Here is a 21,666-nt window from a genome sequence, read left to right on the forward strand (position 1 = left end):
CAAGAGCGAGACCCCGTCTCTACTATAAATAGAAAGAAATTAATTGGCCAACTAATATATATAGAACAAACTAGCCGGGCATGGTGGCGCATGCCTGTAGTCCCAGCTACTTGGGAGGCTGAGGCAGGAGGATCCCTTGAGCCCAGGAGTTTGAGGTTGCTGTGAGCTAGGCTGACGCCATGGCACTCACTCTAGCCTGGGCAACAAAGCGAGACTCTGTAAAAAAAAAAGACCCTGTCTCCAAAAACAAAATCAAAAACATTTCATGCTATAAATTTCCTTCTAAGTACTGCTTTTTCTGTACCCTACATTTTGATATTGATAGGTTGTTTGCATTCTCACTATTCCAAATTATTTCTAATTTACCTTCTGATTCATTCTTTGACCTATCAGTTATTTAGAAATGTCTTACTTTACAAATATTGGCGAGATTTTCCAGAGACCTGTTTGTTATTGATTTCTAACTTAATTCCATTGTGGACAGAGAACGTATTTTGTATAACTTGAATCATTTCAGTGTATAAGATTTGTTTCATGTTCCAATTCATGGTCTATATTGGTAGATGTTCCAGGTGTACTTGAAAAGAATGTACTATTTATTTGTCTAGTAGAGTGTTCTGAAAATGTCAATTATGCCAAGTTAGTTGATACAGTTCTTTAAATCTTCTCTCCCTTACAGATTTTTTATCTACTTGTTCTATCAATTATTGAGGAAGGGGCATTAAAATCTCCAACTATAATTGTGGATTTGTCTACTTCTCCTTACAGTTCTATCACTTTTTAGTGTCATGTATCTGGAAGGTCTATTATTAAGTATGTAAATGTTTAGGGTTATTAATTGACTGCTTCATCATTATGAAACTATCCTTTTTATCCCTGTCAGTATTCTTTGCTATAAAATCTATTTAGTATGACATTAATACAGGCATTCTAACTTTCTTTTGGTTAGTATTGGCATGGTATCTATTTCCCCATCCTTTTGCTTTTAGCCCATTCTTATGTCTATATTTAAAATGGGATCCCTGCAGGCAGCATACTCGCCTTGTTTCCTATTTCTCAGGGAACGCTGTACTTTGTTGCCTGATAACCAATGTCTTTAGGGCTCTTATTTCATATATTTTGTCTGGTGCTTTAGTTATTTCTAGGATAAGGAGGTCCCTGTTACTCAAACTTGGCTGGTAATTCCTATTAATTTTTAAAAACTAGTGGGTTTGTTTCCTTTCTTTAAAGAATGCTGTCACTGTGTGTCATTTTCTCCTCATTCCTGCCATTTCCTCTGTATTTACAGTTTTAGTATCATGCATGTTACAGAAAATATCAAATGTGATTCAGTGATGATGTGGGGGAGAAAGACAAAAAGAAGCTTCATACTTGTAAATCAAAACTTAGAATTGATTTTTTCCTCCCAAGAGAGGAGTCATATAGGTATAAGCCCACATATTGGCACATGAAACTATTTCTGCCAAATGAGTAATTAACATTCTTTGAGATTACTGTAAATATTGTTCTGAAAAACAAAGTGCCAATACACTGTACCAGCATTAAAACAAACAAACAAAAGCAAAGGAAAACATAACATTGAAAATGATGTTTTCACATAATACCTTCTGTTGCCATGCCCCAACTTCCCATCTTCTGCCTCACCCCAAGAGTAAACTTCTCCTTCTGAAGAGAGGGCAAGGCAGTGTTTTCCTCCTGAGTTCACAGCTACTTTCTTAATAAACACATGCTGAATGGATTCAAGCAATGTTGGGGTAGATACCGACTCTGTCCCTCCAATTCCTAGTCTGCCACCTGCACCATACCCAGTGGCATACAGCTAAGACAAAAAAAGCAATAGCAACATCAGGTTTGTATCTAAATAGCCCCTGTATTTAGCAATTAATAAACCAAATCAGTGCTCTAGACATTTTTACCACAGAGAAATGAAATTTAAAATTAAAAATCACAGGAATGCTTAAGACTTTATACATGCCATATCAAAGCTCTGAAAATGAAAGAAAAACTTATTACTAGAAATCCAAAATTCACAAAATGTATTTTCAAAATAAGGTCTTCTGTCTGAAAGCATCTCCGTTTTTGTCTAGAGTATCAACTACAATTAATACCAAGAAAAACAAAAAAACTTATCTACTATATGTAAATCTCTGACAATACCCACAAAAACATACCCATAGAAAAATTATAAATATATTTTCATATTTCAGCAATGCAGCATATAAATCACACAGCAGAAAACATTTTTTAAAAAACTTTAAGTAGGTAATTGTTTGGGGATATAAAAGTATCTTATCATTGATTTAAAAAGAAAAAAGGTCAGGCTGCCATTTCTAAATACAAGGCAAACATCTCTCCTGATAAAAACTTATTGTGGTGTTTCATATTGTTTTAAACATTTATAAACATGTTGCTTTACTGACACAATAGTAAGGAAACCACAAGGGCTTAAACAGAAAGTGAAACCAAAACTCAGGTGGATAAACAGGCCCCTAAGCCAGCTTCTTCTGGAAGGGTGTTGAAGATCTCCAGCTCACAGGGTGGGGTTAAGGTGCCAATCCTCAAAGGAGACTCCCTGTAGCAAGGTAAGGCTCCAAAGGATAGTCCCCTCTGAGTGACTATAAATGAGAAGAACAACAAAGAGGCCTTTCTCAATCTTAGCAATGAGAGGGAGACTCTCCTCTGAGAATCTATAACTACAAAAGCTAACCCTCAAGTTGGTTTTCACTCTGAATTTATGCTACTTATGGACAAAAATCCTTAGGTTGGTCATGTCTCAAGTTTATAAATTCTCTTTAGATAAGTGATTTCAAACCAGGTCTCAGGCCAGGTGTGGTGGCTCACACCTGTAATCCTAACACTTTGGGAGGCCAAGGCAGGAGGATTGCTTAAGCTAAGAAGTTCAAGACTAGGCTGAACAAGAGTGAGATCCCATCTCTACTAAAAATAGAAAAGTTAGCATGACTGTAGTAGCACGTGCCTGCAGTCCCAGCTACTTGAGAGGCTGAGGCAGGGAGGATCACTTGAGCCCAGGAGTTTGAGGTTGCTGTGAGCTACAATGACACCACTGCACTCTAGCCGGGGCAATAGAGCAAGACTCTGTCTCAAAAACAAAACAAAAACTCACAAAAACTAGGCCCCAAAGAATTTCTATACAAAATTTTCTAAGGCAAATGGTCAGCTTATAGTTTTAAAAATTCACATCATATAAAAAGAAAGAAGGCACCATGAGTAAGAGCTAACAGACTAATAGTCTACTATTATGTTTAAAGAAAACAAAGCTTGCAAGTATGACCAAGAAATAAGATTATAAAATCACCAAAAGCAGAATTTCTAGAAATTAAAAAAATTGAAATTCAAAATTCAGATGTATTAATAAACACAGCAAATTATACACAAGTGAACAGAAAATAGAGAACTGGAAGACTGATCTGAAGGAATTATCTAGTATATGGCACAGAAAAAAAGAGGAAATATGAAAGAAGGATTAAGAGATACAAAGGAAAGAGTTTCTCACTCCAGCATCCGAGTTTTAAGTAGAGATCATACAGAAAATATGGAAGAAGAAATAATAGAAATATGCCGAAATAAAGAAAAAAAAGAAATAATAGAAAAAAAAATGTCTAGAAATTTACCACAATTAACAAAAGACCAATTCTCAAAGCCTGGACCCCATCCCACTCTTCAATCCCTCACCTCCTGGCAAACAAAACAAAACAAAACAAAAAATAAACTAAAAAGGCAAGAAAAGTTAAGAGAAATTGACATCTAAATGTACCACAGTGAAACTGTCACCAAAAACTGATCTTAAAAGCAGCTAAAGATTTAACATCTTTATTGGGGTAGAAGTTAGTCCGACTGCTAACATCCTATTAGTATCCCCATTAGATAATGAAAGCCAGAAACCATAAGAATAAAACGTTTTATAGGCTGACTGAAAATAATTATCAACTGAAAATTTTATACTCTGAACAGGAGTTGGTAAATAACAACCCACAGGCCAAACTGGGCCCAGCACCTGTTTTTTTTTAATAAAGTTTTATTGGAACACAGCACACCCAACTCATTTACATTACGGCCATAGCTGCTTTGTAGTTGCAAAAGAAACAAAATGGCTCATAAAGCCAAAAATACTATCGCATCCTTTACAGAAAATGTTTGTCAACCCCTACCCCAGAAAAAAGGCAAAATAAAGATATTTTCAAAGAAACCAACAAAAATAATTGGAGAATTAACCAACAAAAGAACCTCACAAAAGGAAAGTGAAAAAGATATGCTCAAAGTAGAAGGAAAATGATTGCAGATACAGGTCTGAGATGTAAGAAATAATGGTGAGCAAAGATGATTCACAGGTCAAAATATCCCCATTAACAAGAGTTTGGAAGAAGTTGATTCTACCCTCATGGACGATTTTGAGGGGTTCAAAAGACTTCAGTGGAAGTCACTGCAAATGTGGTAAAAAAAAAAAAAAAAAAAAAAAAAGAGCAAGAAAACTATGAATAGATTTAGATGTGGAGCCTGAAGGTGCGTCTGAATTGTTACAATCTCATAATGAACAAATGAGTTGTTTCTTATGGATGAGCAAAAAAAGTGGTTTCTTAAGATGGAATCTACTCCTTCCCAGTGAAGACACTGAGAACACTGTTGAAATGACAACAAAGGATTTAGAATATTATATAAACTTAGTTGAGCAAGAAGCAGCAAGGTTTGAGAGGACTGACTCCCAATTCTGAAAGAAGTTCTGCTATGGGTAAAAGCCTATCAAATTGAGCATCGCATGCTACAGAGAAATCTTTTGTGAAAGGAAGAGTCAAATCTATGTGGCTAACTTCATTGTTGTCGTATTTTAAGAAATTGCCACAGCTACCCTAACCTTCAGTAGCCACCAACCTGATCAGTCAACAGCCATCAATGTCGAGGTAAGACCCACCACCAGCAAAAAGATTATAACTCTGAAGGCTCAGATGATTATTAGCATTTTTTAGCAACAAAGTAATTTTTAATTAAGGTATATATATTGTTTTTTTTAGATGTAATGCTATTGCACACTTAATATAATATTGACTATAGCATGGTACATAACTTTTCTATGTACTTGGAAACCAAAAGATTCATGTGACTTGCTTTATTGTGATATTCACTTTCTTGCAGTATTCTGGAACCAAACCCTAAGGTAGGCCTCTAATCCCCTTCCTAGAATGTGGGCTGGACAGAGTGATGAAGCGTCACTTTTGTGATTCAGTTACACAGGACCACAGCTTCCACCGTCTGGCTACTCCATCTCTCTGTTGCTCCCTCCTGCCCCTCCCTTATCTCACTAATGCTGCCAGCTGCCAGGCTGTGAGATGCCCTGTGGGCACACGGCAAAGAACTGAGCAGGGACAGCCTTTGCAACAGTTCATGAGGGCCTGAAGCCTCAGTCCAACAGTCCATAAGGAACTGAATCCTTCCTCATATGGCCTCAAGACAACTGTAACCCAATAAGAGATCATTCTGAGCTGGAAGACTGACCTATATAGCCACCTCCAGAGGTCCTGACCCAGAGAAACTGAGATGATAAGTGTATATTATCTCAAGTTAAACAGTAGCTAATTCCGTATCAAAATGAGACAAAGAGTATGTAAGACAGAAATATTACATGATGGTGTCTCCCTCATGAACTTGGGTCTCCCAAAATCTAAACAAAATAATTGCAAACATAAACTAAAAATATATAAAACATACCCTGACCACATTGGATTTTTCCAAAGAATGCAAACTTGTTTAATATGAGAAAACCAATGAATCCAATTCACTATATTACTCCACTAAAGAAGAAAACATCTATAAAAGAACATTCCAAAAAATACAGTATTTAACAAAAATCAGCACCCATTCATGAATAGAAACAGAAGGAAATGTCCTTAACCTGATAAACGGCTTCTATCAACCCCCCAGTGAGCATGTGAAACGTTCCATCAGTGCTTGCCCCAGTGTGGATCCAGAGAGGAGCACACCCACTACCCTCACTCCCACCCACTCTGACACTACAACACCCATGCAGCACAATTTGCTCCCGTTAACCCACACAAAAGGAAGAAAACAGAAGAGGTAAACTGGAAAAGAAGGAACAAAATTCACTTATAGATTATAGCTCTCTATAAAGATACCAAAAATCTTCAGATATGTCAGGAAAAAAAGAGTAGGGTCACCAGATATAAAGTCAACATAGAAACATCAAATATTTCTACACATCAGCAGCAATTGACTTTTTAAAAGACAGCATTTACAAAAAGCAAACAAGAAAGGAATACATCTAACAAATGATATGCAAACAAAAATTTTAATAATTTTATATGTGATGTATTTCAAAATAAAAAAATGTAAAGTTATAGAACGCATCTGAAGATCATACAAAAATATTTTACAACTCTAACTGCTTCTAGCATACCATAATTACTACTAATCTTGAGATAAGATTTTAGCACAGATTCAACCTCATAGGTGCCAAGACCCATACAACACACCTAGCCACACTGCCTCAGTCTTAAAGACAGTATGACACCAAAATGCACCCTTACCTTCCCATCAGCCGTCACAGCAAAGAGAGTCTGTTCTCCTCCAATTAACTGCACTGGTCTAAGTGTTGCAAGGGCTTCACATGGAGTGGGAACTTTGACTTTTGCACCTTCGATGCCCCCAAGCTGCCCCCGATGATTATGTCCCCATCCATAAATCGTTCCACTGCCACCAGCAGAAAGAGTCCAGTCATCTGGCCGCCTGCAACAAACATTAAAGGATCATTTGACACGGGAAAGAATAGCACTTGTGACCTCTTTCTCTCACATATCACATTATTTCTTGTTTCTGATATAATAACCTGTTCATCCACTGCACGAGTTGTTCATCTTGCTCTCTTTTAAAAATGTCATGGCTCTCGTGGAGAACATCCATATTTTCGCTGTCTGCCATTAATTCACGTATTTTCTTAGCCACCTAGACAACATTATTATTATGAGATTATAAGTCATACACTCATCTCAAGAATAAAACAAATAAATAGTAAGGTAAGAAAACAGGAGGAATCCCTGCCTGGGAATATGAAGAAATATGAACATTGCAATTTTAAGGTAAATAAGCAATACCAATGATTACATCAAGTCTATGATATTAACAGTGTCTAGACAGTATCATTCTATCTTTAATTTACTTTACTAAAAATGAACCTCAACTGAAATTCACGGTGTCAGTTTATTTTTACCTATGTGCTATTTTCTTTATGGTATTTCTCACCAAGAGACATTTTTCTGTCTCATAATACTGGTCTCTTTTTACACTATAGCTAAAGAAAATGCCTCTGCATTCCAAAAGAGATTCCAAAATAACGCACAATACCTCATCAAGAAACAGACGGGGCAATGGTGTTCTTTTGTCCAGGGCCACAGCAACTCGGGAGGCCATGCAGTATCTCCGGAACCAAGCCCACTTGTGCGTCTCCGCACAGCAAGGGAGAGTGTCTAGTTCCAGGTCACAAGCAAGAGCTACTAGCACCTAAAGCCACCAAAAATTAAAAACATGGGGATGTTTAGAAATGCAGTGAACATTCCACTTTGCCAACATGTGTGTTAAAGATGAGCCAATTGCCACTGGCCACTGTCCCACTCCTTATTCCAGGCTACCTGCCATGGCCCAGCAAGTATTTCACCACCGCCTGCAATGCAGGGATCCCTAACAGTTCCTAGGGATCCACCCAGTACTCAGATCCAACAAGTGCCACAGCACTTGCTGCCTGCATCGACTGCAGAGACGACCCGTGAATCTCAAAACGTGCTAATGCTTAGGTAAAGGTTTAAGGTATAAGCACTTACATCACACAATCATTACTTGAGAGTTTTCATACTCAACTTCAGCAATACCTACAGCTGCCCTCAAAGAGGCCTACAACATGGCACACTGCACACAACAGCTCTCAGGGGCTTTCTCAGCCAAATGGCGCTACCATCATTTTAAAAAATAAGTCAAATATTACCTTAAAGAATGGACTGTGGAGCAGCTGTTTGCCACCTCTCACAATAGGATCTTCATACTCAAACTGCCTTTGCAAAGCTTCTGGAAGGCCTTTCACCAAAGCAGCAAGAGCACTGCCTGTAAAACTCTAAGAAAATAAAATAATAATCTATTGCAGGAATCCAAAATGCAGGAGAGGGTGACTGTTTTGTTTCTGAGTCAAATGTTTTATTATGTTGGTACTATTCCCTCTTAAAAAAATGTTTATTGGCCGGGCGCTGTAGCTCACGCCTGTAATCCTAGCTCTTGGGAGGCCGAGGCGGGCGGATTGCTCAAGGTCAGGAGTTCAAAACCAGCCTGAGCAAGAGCGAGACCCCGTCTCTACTATAAATAGAAAGAAATTAATTGGCCAACTGATATATATATATAAAAAAAAAATTAGCCAGGCATGGTGGCGCATGCCTGTAGTCCCAGCTACTCGGGAGGCTGAGGCAGGAGGATCGCTTGAGCCCAGGAGTTTGAGGTTGCTGTGAGCTAGGCTGACGCCACGGCACTCACTCTAGCCTGGACAACAAAGTGAGACTCTGTCTCAAAAAAAAAAAAAAAAAATGTTTATTGAAATTCTCAAGTAGGCAAAAAGGTAAAAGAACATGAACACTAAAATAAAAAGAGGAGTTTGAAGATTCATCACAGAATCTCTGGTCTCAATTTTAAAACAGCCACTTTCAGGGAAATAGTCTCTCTCGATCTCCTGCCCATCTCCTCGTATGGTCAGGATTAAAAGTGACTATCTTACTCCACAAGATAAAGGTGGTCAGTCAGACTCACCGTGAAGGTCAATACATACCATCCTATGTCCATAGCCATTTACCCATGCATTTTTTAAAAACCAAAGTCCAGCTTGAGCCCAGTATACATAGCAATATAAGGAAAAGCCTGCCTGTGACAAAGCCCTCCCTATTTATGTGAAATTACCCAACTCCTCTTGACAATTTAGAGGCTTAAGTGTTAAAGCAACATATTATTCCCAAAGGGTCACATGTCTAGAAATTTACTATAATGCTCCATACCAAAGCTCTTGTTTCCCCATCATTTTCTCCAAGCAGCCTATTTATGTTAATTGATTGCCCAAATTCAGTTGTAAGCAGCTTCCTCAGTCTTTGAAGAGCCCACATTCTGTGACTGGCAGCTGAAACGAGCACAGAGAAAATATCAGAAGCCTGACCATTTCTTCTAATTGGTTAGATAGACAGGACTGTAAAGCGCCATTTACCTAAGGCACTCAACTGTGCACAAGCTGCCAGCGAGGCCGCCAGGCGAGGGACGATGCTTCTGTTGGAGGCGAGATTAAGTCGGAAGTCTAACAGACATGTCACCAAGTCCATGGACGGACAGGAGAGGACGCAGCGATCAGAAAGGAGGTCTTTAGGACCTGTGAATGAGCACTGTGAACATCCTTGTGTTTGACAAGGTGGGGACTACCCCATAAGAAGACACATACAAATCCAACAAGTGGCAGCCCCGCCCACTTGGAATGCAACAGTTAAAGGTATGATGTTGGCACTGAGTCGCATGAGCCATGCTCTTCACATTGACATTTCAACTGTAAATCAAAAGCCTTAAGAACTGCAACCATGAGGACAGAGTGCAACACAGCAGACAGACTATAAGTTTCCAAATGAAAAACATGAGTGTCCATGTTGCTCCACTAACAATCTGTAGCTGGTCATCAAATCTTCATGGCCATGAACCCTCCTTACCTGCGGCTGGCATGATGGGATAGACCGTGAAGCGCCAGCCCCATCCATTCACAGACCCATCACTGATGAACTTCCACTTTAATTCATCCCCAGGGATGCGCAGCTCGCTGGACCAGTCGGACCACTCTCGGCCTCGAAGAGAGAAGCACAGCCTGGGGTTAGGGTCACGCAATCATCTGATCAATACAAACTTCTTTAGACATTATATACAAAGCAAAATCATTCATGCTGCGTCTGAAGAACAACAAGCTCCTCCAATCTAAATTCTCCAAAGTTTACAGTGCCACACCACTGTGTGTCACAGTGACACACCACTCTTGGCAATCACATTTCAATATATAACACTCTTCAACACCCAATCACTCAACTCCTATACCAAGTACCAGGGAAACTGAGGGCAGATGAGCACTGCCCTGATAAAAGGCACCACATGATGGGAAATGATCACACACACAACTAGGGTTCAGTGAGAGGCCTGCTGGGCCAGCCAGCCTACACCCAGCTCTGATACAACCAGGAGCTGGGCAACAGAAGGAGCCCTAACTTCCGCCACAAAGGGTCCATGTGTGCAGTCCAGCCTGGCCAGGAAAAGCCTGCATTCTAGGGAGGAGTGGAGCAGCCCGGACAGCATAGAGGGCCTGGCTTCTATGGAGAGGAGTAGCGCTGTGTTAAGGTGTCTTGGAAGAGCCAGAAAGACCCCAACCAGATTTCTGCTTTAGAAGGACCATCTGTATTTCCAAATGAGGTCAAAAAAATTTTTTTTAATTAAAAAAAAAAACCCAAAAATAACCAAGAAGGACCATCTGGCAGCAGGAATGGCTGGCAGGGGTTTTCTGCTAGAAGAGAAACTGTCACATCTAACAACACTACTGAAAATTATGACAAACTTGTCAAGGTGCCAGAAAAACTCATCTCACCACTTTATACACAGCTTTAGACCAGAGATTTAAACAAGTAACACTGTGTGAGGTGAGTGTTACTGGGACACAGCCACACCCATTCACAGATGTCTGGTTTGCGCATTAGTTATAACAGAGGCCACACATGGCCCACAAGGCCTCAAATGTCTACTACTTGGCCCTTTGCAGAAAAAGTTTGCTGTCCCTTGCTCTAGAGGAAGATAAAGAGGGCTTAGAAGGCACACACATGCACCCCTACACTGGCAATTCCAAAATGCCCAGTAAGAGAGCACTGAACAAGCCCCATAGATGAATGGTATGCCCTGCTGGCCTCACAGAGCACAGTGGCAGAGCAGAGACAGGCCAGGATGCCAGGCTTCCTGCCCACCTCAGTGCTCTGCCTGCCACACATATAGGACTCACTCTACATGTGGCCAAGTCCTCACTGGACTCCATGAAAAACAAATCCCTTTAAGGAGCTCTGTAGTATGTCAACCTTCACCCTGCACCAGCCCTGGCACTTCACATGTCCCCGGCAGCACCTTCTCTAGCTGTCTGGGCAAGGCTGGGCATGTCCCAACAAGGGCCTACTCTTACACTAGTCACCCATCATTGGTGTGGTGTACACATCACATGGATAATTATCTCATTTAAAGTATGGGGAAGAGGCAAACAAAACCTACTGTACTTCTACTGTCCCTTCCTTAAGGCTCCCATAAGAGTGAAACAACAGCATTCTGTCCCCAAATGTCAAAGGCTCTGTCTGCAGAGCAGAAGGCAGGCAGACCAAGTCCTGCTTAACCCCCTTCCTCACCTGACCGCACAGAGACGATCCTGTTGACGCCATCCATGACTGTGAGAGGGTCGTGGCGCCTCTCCGTGGAGCACTGCCTGTCAAACTCCACCCTGAGTCCTTCTGCACCTGGAAGACGAGCACAAAGCACAGTGACCACTTCAACCACCACTCCAAAGGCCCAGAGCCCTGAGAAACAGTGAGACTAAAAACCATGGTTAACAACTAATGAAATGCAGAAAGTCAGAAGAACCAGCCTCAAAAACAAGAACTTTAGACTGACTACCCCTTTCCCCCCACACCACCTCCACAGGAGATTATACCCATGGACTTTTGCAAAAAAGCCAGACGACGCTTCTGCTTGGCCAATTCATTTGGTGCTCTTGCCTCTGGGCAAACTTTCCCGTTCAACCCTAGTACCCAGACCAAGCTTTTTAAATTATCAAACATGGCGAGGGGGGGCTGTGAGAACCCCCAATTGTAGCCAAGTCAGGCAGAACTTATAGGTAACCTGGGGGCCCCTTATTTACAATTGGCATTGAAGTGGGGGGCAGTCTTGTGGGACTGAGCCCTAGATCATTAAAGTCTGCACTAACTCAGGTAGTTACATCAAAATTTAATTGTAGGACACCCAGTTGGCGTCCGCAAAGAAGAGGAGAATTGCTTGGTATGGAAAACCCACATGTTTGTTGTCAGAAGTGTGTGAGCAGAGGAATAAGAGTTTTCCTTTAGACTGGAACATTTTTAAGGACTAGCAGAGGATAATGTGATGGGGCCAGGAAAGAAGCGAGGTGGGGAGGAAGAAGGAAGGATGCTTAGCTCCCACTTCAGGGTTACAGGGATGTACGAGTGGTTTCATACAGAGGACTGACAGCTTCTGACTGGTTTTAAGAGGTCTCTGGGTGTGGTGTGTGGGGGGTTGGCACTGGGAAGATGCAGGTGGTGGGAGCAGGAGAAGGAGCACAGGCAGGAGCTAGAACAAGACGGTAGTGCAATAAACCAAGTGAGACATGACAGTGGTCTGGCACCAAATGTTCTGGAGTTGGTAAGAAATGGTTGGATTTGGAATATATTTTAAAAGCAGAAAAAATAGGATTTGCTGGTGAATTGGATATAAAGTCAGAAAGGAACAGAACAGAGAAAGAGGCTGTAAGATGAAATACTTTTTGTTTTGTTAATTTCTATCATGAAAGAGTAATAGCTTAAAGTTAAAAAAAAGCTTTTCTGAATTTCACCGTATTCTAAAAGTTTAAAAAAACTAATTTCACATAAAAATAAGCAAGATAAAAGTGTCAAGGTCAAATTCAATATAAAGTTACTGCTAGAAAAGAATAAGGAACAGAATAACATCCCTATGGACGATGAAAGCAGGCCAGAAAGATATACCCATGAAAGACATCAAAACTATAATCTATCGTTTCAAAACAAATTAAAGGAAATTAGGAAAATGATACACAATATGAAAAAATAACACATCAGAATTAGGAAAACAAAAAAATTAAATGACAAAAATCAAGAAAAAGTTACAACTAAAAAAAATTCCAAAATTAAGACTAATATAGAGTATAAAATCAAATAAACACAAGAGATACCTTACAAAAAATAGGAGAAAGGAAGAAGTTTTAAAAAAAGAAAGGTAAAAGCATTTGAGAGAGGAAATAGCCAACAGTAAACCTAACAGCTATCCAACACATGGGTAATTACCATATGTCCCTGGAAAAGAGAAATAAGCAAGAATACTACAAACTATAATTCAAGAAAATGCCCTGAAAGAAGAGACTTTGAATTACATTATTAAAGGAGCACACCCCTCATCTGAGAATATCACTTAGAATGACCAACATGAATACATATTCTATTGATAGTAAAATTACTGAAGAAAAGCATATGACTTATAAAGGAAAAAAAATGATCATTATAATATTTTGACAGAGGAAGAATATGTGATCTGAGGATTTAATATCCAAAAAAGCTATCTTTCCAGTTCAAAGGGAAAAGTCTGATCTCAGGGACTGCTGAGGAATTTACTAGAGTGTACTTCAGACACCACAATGACTAAAGAGACAAAAGAATGGGGAGAGAGCACTAAATGTAGGAAGATGAAGACTAAATGAACATTAAAAGGAAGAAAGTATAGTATGTAATAGTTACCATGCTCTGGTAAATACAGTATGATCATTTTAATAAATTTGGAAGAATGAAGAAGGCATATGCCCAAAATTTTTTAAACATTTTCAGTAATAATATTGATATTAACAGTATTACAATTATTTCCTGTCTGTTGCATATGTAATGTGTGATAAAGCAAATGAAAAATTATGAGATATTCCATCATATCCTGTGTCATGGAACCAGGATTTGGTATTGGAAAAAAAGAGATGCAGATGTAACAGAAGAATTAGAAACCTTCTACTTCTGAATTGGAATTGAAAGTGTCAGTAAGAACTCAAAAGAAACCAGGAAGATCCCAGATAGAGGGCAGAAACCTACAAGAAAAGCCTAGAATATCTTGTCATACCAGACTGCGTGGAAGTTACCAACAGACCACCAGAATCTTTTCAGAAGCCAAACTGAAGAGGCTGCCACTGTCTATAGAGATGAGATAACTTGACCTTTAATGAGGATAATAATCACAATAGATTAAAGCCCATCGTATATGTTTCAGTCCATGAGTTCATAATGATATTTTAAAATCAATTCCTTCATTACATTCTTCCTAAAAAGAAAAAAATAAAATCAATAACAGGTGACCTTCGAAGGATGATAAGGTACCAATTTGTACTCTGGTAAATAGAAGGACTAGAAAAACTGTTCAACCGAAGGAAAGAATCAAGCTTTTACTCGACTTTGTTATGCAAACAGCCCTTTGGGTAACCAACTAGAGGATAAGGAGAAATGTTTTTGATAAAAAAGTATTCCAGCTAATAAGCAGGAAAGAAATGATTCAATTAGAATGGCACCACTTTGTAGCCCCAGTGGACCAGTGGCTTCAGGTGCTAAGCCTCAGCAGCTGCTAACAGCGCAAAGCAGAGAAAACAGAATGGGAGGCAGAGAACCCCGCTGCTCCTTCCTCAGGGCTGGCCCAAGTACCTGGTATCTTCACCGTGCCACTGGTGGAAGTGTCATCAGTATAGGGATGGCTACTCTCCACCACGACAGGCTGAGAAGAAAGACGGCCGCTCTGCGAGTCTGTGGCTACGTCCTCCAACTCGGTCACACAAAGCTCCAACAACATATCTGCCACCTGGGGAGGAAGCAGGGACACAAATGAGAAGGCTGACTGGCTCCACACCTGGGTTGTCAGACACTACCCTACTCAGCCTGCTCCAGATCTCTGCAGAGACAGGGCGGCAGAGTAGAGGACTCAGAGTTTGAGAAATTGAGGTCAAATCAGGGTTTGGCTTCCTCACCCATGAAAATCAGGATAGCACAGAGCTTGTGATGGTGATATGAAACTTAGAGATATCTATCATATAGATGTTGGAAGGCACCCAACACACTCAGTACATGTCAACTGATAAAATGAAATGCCTGTGGTGACAACAGTTGCAGTTTACACCAAGACAAGATTGTTTTCTACTGAGGAAAGTCTGCCTGAGGAATAAAAATATTAAGGCAAGAAGTAGAAAGTTGATAAAAATGACCAAGATCCTGGAAGGCACTGGAGTCAGGTAGGAGGGGGCAGGAATCAAGAACAGTCGGGCCATAAGGGCCAAACAGCAGCAGAGTAATGAAATGAGGAGGCTGCATGTATGAACACAACCAGGGGCATCTCAACCCAGGACACTAAGTGTCAGCCCGTACCATATTCTCTCAATCCATAATGTACTTAAAAAAAAAATTAGTGATGATTCACACCATTTAAGTGGTCAATACTGGTGATTATAAAACTCCTTGTTATTTTTAAAAACAAATAAAAGAATATACTTTAACAGCAATAATATATTAACTGCATTTTTTTTTTTAGACAGGGTCTTGCTCTATGTCACCCAGGCTAGAGTGCAGTGGCATCATTGTAGCTCACTGTAACCTCAAACCCCTGGGCTCAAGTGATCCTCCCACCTCAGCCTCCTGAGTAGCTTTGACTACAGTTGCAAGCTACCACATCCACTAATTTTTAAATTTTTGTAGAGATGGGGTTTCACTATGTTTCCCAGGCTGGTCTCAAACTCCTGGCCTCAAGTAATCCTCCCACTTCATCCTGGGATTACAGGCGTGAGACACTGTGCCTGGCCTAACCCCCTAATTTTTAATTCAGAAAAAATAAAGTTCTTTTCTTCACAATGCCCATTCTGCACTTTTTAGAAATAGATTATTCTTTTCTTTATTTTTCCTCGTGTTTAGATAACAAATAGCTTAGTTATATCACTGCCCTATTTAGGCACGTTTATTTTAAATCCAAATGTGTCTCTTTTTTCTGTAGGAGTCACAAATATCAGATCAGGGTAGGACATAGGAACAGTCATCTTGCCAAAGTGGTGAGGACAGTCTGAAGACAATTAATCCCTGAGTTACTAAAAAGCAGATACTGGCATCATCAAACACCTAGGCGCAGAGTCCACCAAGGGGTGCTGGCCTTCAGTATGTTCCTCTGCAAAGTCCATCAGTCCTGCAGAGGAAAGGCCTGCAAACTTCTCAGGAGGAGATCACAGAGGGGCCATAATGTGGCTCTGGGATCAGAGCGCTTGGCGTTCCAACCCCATCTCTCCTACCTACCAGCAAAGTTAGTGTCCTCAGGCCAGTAACAACCTCTCTGAGCCTCGGTCTCCTCACCTGTATATAAAGATAAACCTTATCCTCTGTACTGAGAGAATGCACCAGAACCAGGCCTGGCAGATGCCAAACATTATTTTAAATCAAAGTTCTCATTCACATCCTTTCTTCTTACAAACGCAATACACTTATGGGGGAAAAAAAATAGTACTCTGTTGACAACAATTCACCTGGATTTAATCTCTTAGAATTATGCCAAGTAACTTGTCTTGAGAAACCAGAAAGGAAACCTATAACTTTTTAGTACTTCCTGAATAGCAGATTAAGAAATAACCCCTAAAATATCCACCAAACCATTTCCTCTGTTTTCATGACTGCTTAGCTGTACTTAGGTACTTCATCATTTTGGTGGTCACAATACAGGGCCCCCCAAAACAGAGGAAGTATCTGCAACCAGGAACGTGGCATCAGGAGCCTGGCATGGCAGAGCAAGGATGTTGATAAATGAAAGCCCTTGGGGAAGCCCAAGAATTTGGGACTAATCAGTCCTATTTCTAAGATATACTGATATGATATTGGCTTTAAATGCTAGACTTATGGTCTAGACTAATTAAATAGCCACATATGCCTATTCAAATTTAAATATTGATTTTTTACAACCTTCAGTTCCTCAGGTATACTATATATATATATATATATATATATATTTTTTTTTTTTTTTTGAGACAGAGTCTAGCTTTGTTGCCCAGGCTAGATTGAGTACCCTGGCATCAGCCTAGCTCACAGCAACCTCAAACTCCTGGGTTCAAGCGATCCTGCTGCCTCAGCCTCCCAAGTAGCTGGGACTACAGGCATGCGCCATCATGCCCGGCAAAATTTTTCTATATATATTAGTTGGCCAATTAATTTCTTTTCTATTTATAGTAGAGACAGGGGTCTAGCTCTTGCTCAGGCTGATTTCGAAATCCTGACCTCAAGCGATCTGCCCGCCTCGGCCTCCCAGAGTGCTAGGATTACAGGCGTGAGCCCCGGCCTACTACCTATATTTTAAGTGCTCAACAGCCACATATGGCCTGTGGCTACAGCCCTGAATGGCTCAGATACAGAACATTTCACAATGACAGAAAGTCCTACTGGGCCCAGTGCTACCAAGCATATTTTAGTAACAGTTAAAACATTCTGGTATTACAGCCTAACAAATTTTATCAATGAAACAGAAAACAGTCTATAAATAGACCCAAATACATATAGGAATTTAGTGGTTTTCAAATCACTAGGGAAAAGACAGATTATTCAATAAATGATGTTAAGGCAACTGCTTTCCTATCCAAGAAAAACTAAAGTTGGATCTCTATTTTATTTCTTACATCAAGATAAATTCGATATGGCTCAAAGATGTAAACATAATAAACGAAATCATAAAAACAATTAGAAGAAAACTTGGGAGAATTTCTTCAATAATGTCATGTAAGCATTTTTCCAGCATGATACAAAACTCAGAAGCCATAAATGAAAAAAGCTGATAGATATGATTACATAAAAATTAGAAATTTCTACATGGCAAAAAATATCAAAAAATATCAAACTAATGTCAAAAGGTAAACTGGAGGGAAAACTGCAACATACACAATAGAAAGGGCACTTATTTAAAGAACTCTAACATTAGTCAGTAGGGAAAAGATCCATAAACCAGTTCTACAACAGGTAAAGGATGTCACCTGGGGAATAATTAAAAGTTTTATTTTAAAAGAGTGTTTCTGAACTGCTGTCTACGAGGACAAAATCCAATACAAGATCACATGACCAATAGCAGCATGTCCTCAGAGAGCTCAGCCCAGCACAGAGAAGGGAGATGGGGCAGGACGGCCCCAGCCCCATGACTCACCTGAGGGTAGGCGGTGCCCATGCCAGACAGCACAGCGGACAGCACGTCCCTGCCCCTGTCCCCAGCCCGGCCACACACAGACAGCTTGAGCAGGTCCACCACCACACGGGTGTCGTCGGCAATCAGCAGGCTGGTGAACTCATCCAAGGACTGAGGCTCTGGGCCTGATGCTTTATTTTGGCTTTCAACATCCTAAATTAAATGACATTCAACAATTGACATGAGGAATAATAACAGATAAAGAGTCACCAGTTTACCCACAAACTCAAAGGACACATGACTACCAATGAATAAGGGACTTTGAGGTCCCTTACTCATGGAAAAAACAGATTAAGAAATGACAAGTTCCTAAAATCTCCACCAAGCCATGTACTTACTATGTTTTCAAGAGCAATCAACTTTTTAAAAAAATTACCAACAGTATCTACCTAAAAGAGATGACTTAAACCATAAAGAAATGATAATTTACTACTGTGACCCAGTTTGTATCACAGGCAGACATTAGCCTTGGAATGAAGTCACACCATGTAAAATCTACTCATTACCCATAAGGTATACTTGGGAATTTCCTATCAACTAAATCTGTGCCCTTTATTTTTACCTATTTTGTCTAGATCCTCTCGATATTTCCTTCCTAGAATCTTATTTAAGGTGACTCATTGGCATGTAACACATTATGCATAATTTCTTGCTCCTTAGGTTCTTTGGAGAAGATAATCCATAAAATAAAGTCTTGCTATTACTCGTTTACTTCCCATTCCCACTACATCAGCTAAACACTGTGATAATTCATAAAGGAAGGAGCCTACTTGTCTGCTCCAGTAATCTAGCATCACCACACGCCCAGCTCTCACTCGGTAGCATGACAGCCTCCGCACAGGGGCTAAGCTCTGGGAGAGGAGAAAAGAGGCCATCAGCGCTGGGGAATCCTGCAACTTCTGATCTAGGAATGGGAATTACTGTGACCTTGTGCACAATGGGTTGGGGGTGGGGGGGTACGGAGCCCTTCATGTCCCCGAGGCAGAGTCTGGCTCACCAGAAGAACAAGAGCCACAGAAACACTTCTTCTCTTCTGTCCTGCTTTCTGGACCTCAGCAAACCCAATGCAGCTCCTTTCACAAACAGAAATGAGCCAGGAGAGGCACCGCCCCCGTTAAGGGGACTGGACCCATCCAGTGTGCCCTGAAAACCACTCCTCTCTGAGCTGGGAACAAGCTTGTCCTTTAGAGAAACAGACCTTGCTCCTGCCTCTGCATGGAGACCAGGAATTCAGTAAGTGAAATCCATTAGAAATGATGACATTACAGAATATAACGCACTGAAAGACAGCAAAAGCATTCAGTGAAATATATCAATGAGATACAATATCCTTGGTCTTGCAATTTAAATGGACCTAACATTTTTTTTGGTAGGAGTGTTAAAAAAAAAAACCAGAAAATATGTCTAGAGGAATTGCTAAAGAAGAAAATCACCAGCAGCATATCCTTAAATATGAATTATAGCTTAATACTAACATTAAAATTACTTTGCCTTAATGAGTCAAACCAAAACTGAAATGATAGGAATTTAGGTGTATAACCTGGATAATGCCTACATGTCATAAACAAATTAGTGGAGAAGAAATCATATCATCCTTCTTCCACCTAAAGGTAAAAATTTTGCCTTCTTCAGAATAATTTCTGAATTAAATCCTCATGCCACGAGATTGCCCCAAATCAGAAGTTGAGTCCAGACACCTAATTTATAAATAGTGACGTTCTTATTATCACAGTTGGTTATAAATAATTTCCATAGGACATATTTTTTGCCAGCAATAACAGCATAATAAATCAAAGCTCCCAAATGTAATTAAAAAGAATGCATGTTTGTCCCCAAGGCAGACAGGCTGGCAAGGGAGAAAGCGTGAGCAGGGAGAAGCGGCCTGGCGCAGAGAGCTCCTGAGTGGGTGGGAAGGGCATCTGCACATGGGGGTGGCTGGCGAGACAGAGCCAGAGCAAGTGAGGATGGTGCCCATGCTTTGGGCCAGTCAGCATGGAGGTGGTGGGGTAGGGCCACAGGTCAGGGTGAAGAGGTTGCCCTCATGGCAGACAGACCCATTTTGGCTGTCAGAGGCTGTGCAGAGGAAGGAGGACACCCACTAGCGGGCAGGTGGTGGCCAAGATGGGGGGGACTGAATTATAAGTAAATAGCCTGCTGATGATGGAAGCGTGGTTTTTCACTTTCAGAGAAGAGAGTTATAAATTCAAAAAGGGTGAAAACTAGAATGAATTCTAGTTGGATTAGAATCATATTGGTATGAACCAGTCATTTTTCATAAATGTAGATATATAACAACATACATATTGATGTATGTACCCACCGTAACACACGTACATTCTCACACACCTATATTTACTCTCTAGCTCTGACACCCAAACAGCAACAAGCATGGGAAGGGCCCAAATTTTGACTTCTAAATACCATTCACCACTAAAAAGAATCAGGACTTCTTAAAGAAACAGCTGATTCCTGTGTTGGAGCATAAAACACCTTTGTTGAGCCTGGAATTTTGTGTTGTGCCAAAAAGCAAGGAAACACTCAAAGAATGATGGGAATATGCCATTAGAACAGATAAAATTCTGTCAAATATTTAAAGAATTAATACCAATCCTTCACAAACTCTTATAAAAAATAGAAGAGGAAGGAATACTTCCCAACTCAATCTATGAAGCCAATAGTACTCTAACACCCAAACCAGAGAAAGGTATCACAAAATGACTACAGATTGGTATCCCTTATGAATATAGATGGAAAAATTCCCAACAAAATAGTAGCAAACCAAATCCAGCAAGATATGAAAGGATTATACACCCAGTAGAAATCAGTTTACCAAGCACCCAGATCGTGGTTTCCAAATCCTACAATCCACTAAACGGAACTTTCTTCTCCTTGGAGAAAGGCAGGAGTGGGTAGGTGAAAGAGTAGTCTGGAACACAGTACTCTACCAGTAAGTAAGGAAGTGCTCTAAGAATTATGAAGACACATCAGAAAGAAAAAGGAACCAGCCCACAGGGCTCCTAATGGCCAAGTTTGGAACAATTTGAGTGCCAAATAATGACAGTAAAATATAAACCAACAGGCAGATAGTTAGAAGAAGACAGATAGACAAACAGAGGAGTAGGAAATGCTCTCGCTTACAGGAGAATGGCAACAATTACATGCCAGATGTAGTGATAAAATCTGAAAAATGACCAAGTGACAGCCACACAGTAATAATGGATTTAGCTAGAATCATTAATAGACACTAAAAATTGGTAAGTATGATGAGGAATAAGATATTTACATAGTCTCAAGGTATCTGCCTAAGAATACTTATTAACTTCCAGTGGAGAAGCTTGGCAGACACCCTTAACCAAGCGGTAAGTTACACCACCGGTAATGCAACAAATCAACAAAGCATGAATCCCAGCTGAAAAGAACTCTGCATCATTCTTGTGGTGTTTCTGAAGAATTGTTCCACACTGAAGACTAAAGAGACAACACACAATCCTAGGCTGGGTACTAAATCTATAAGGACACTCTAGAGACAATGAACAAAATCTGAATAGGTCTGTGGATCAGAAAGTAATCCTGGATCAATGCTGATGCCCTGAT

The 21,666-nt window shown here is 40.2% G+C and overlaps 1 protein-coding gene across 3 annotated transcripts in view; it reads right to left on the reverse strand.

Annotated features, from left to right (window-relative positions):
• The window catches only part of HERC2 (HECT and RLD domain containing E3 ubiquitin protein ligase 2), a 188,814-nt gene that overhangs the window by 25,641 nt on the left and 141,507 nt on the right, over positions 1-21,666 (reverse strand). For all 3 annotated transcript variants that reach the window (XM_076004890.1, XM_076004889.1, XM_076004891.1), the window contains 11 exons: positions 18,034-18,225; positions 14,526-14,679; positions 11,457-11,564; positions 9,744-9,875; positions 9,257-9,415; positions 9,054-9,172; positions 8,006-8,131; positions 7,372-7,527; positions 6,857-6,972; positions 6,558-6,756; positions 1,605-1,819 (listed from right to left, as the gene is read on the reverse strand). In XM_076004890.1, coding sequence (XP_075861005.1) covers positions 1,605-1,819; positions 6,558-6,756; positions 6,857-6,972; positions 7,372-7,527; positions 8,006-8,131; positions 9,054-9,172; positions 9,257-9,415; positions 9,744-9,875; positions 11,457-11,564; positions 14,526-14,679; positions 18,034-18,225 — 1,676 coding nt within the window. The remainder of the gene's footprint in view (positions 1-1,604; positions 1,820-6,557; positions 6,757-6,856; positions 6,973-7,371; positions 7,528-8,005; positions 8,132-9,053; positions 9,173-9,256; positions 9,416-9,743; positions 9,876-11,456; positions 11,565-14,525; positions 14,680-18,033; positions 18,226-21,666) is intronic.

Source organism: Microcebus murinus, chromosome 7, assembly GCF_040939455.1.
Source record: "Microcebus murinus isolate Inina chromosome 7, M.murinus_Inina_mat1.0, whole genome shotgun sequence".
Taxonomy (NCBI): domain Eukaryota; kingdom Metazoa; phylum Chordata; class Mammalia; order Primates; family Cheirogaleidae; genus Microcebus; species Microcebus murinus.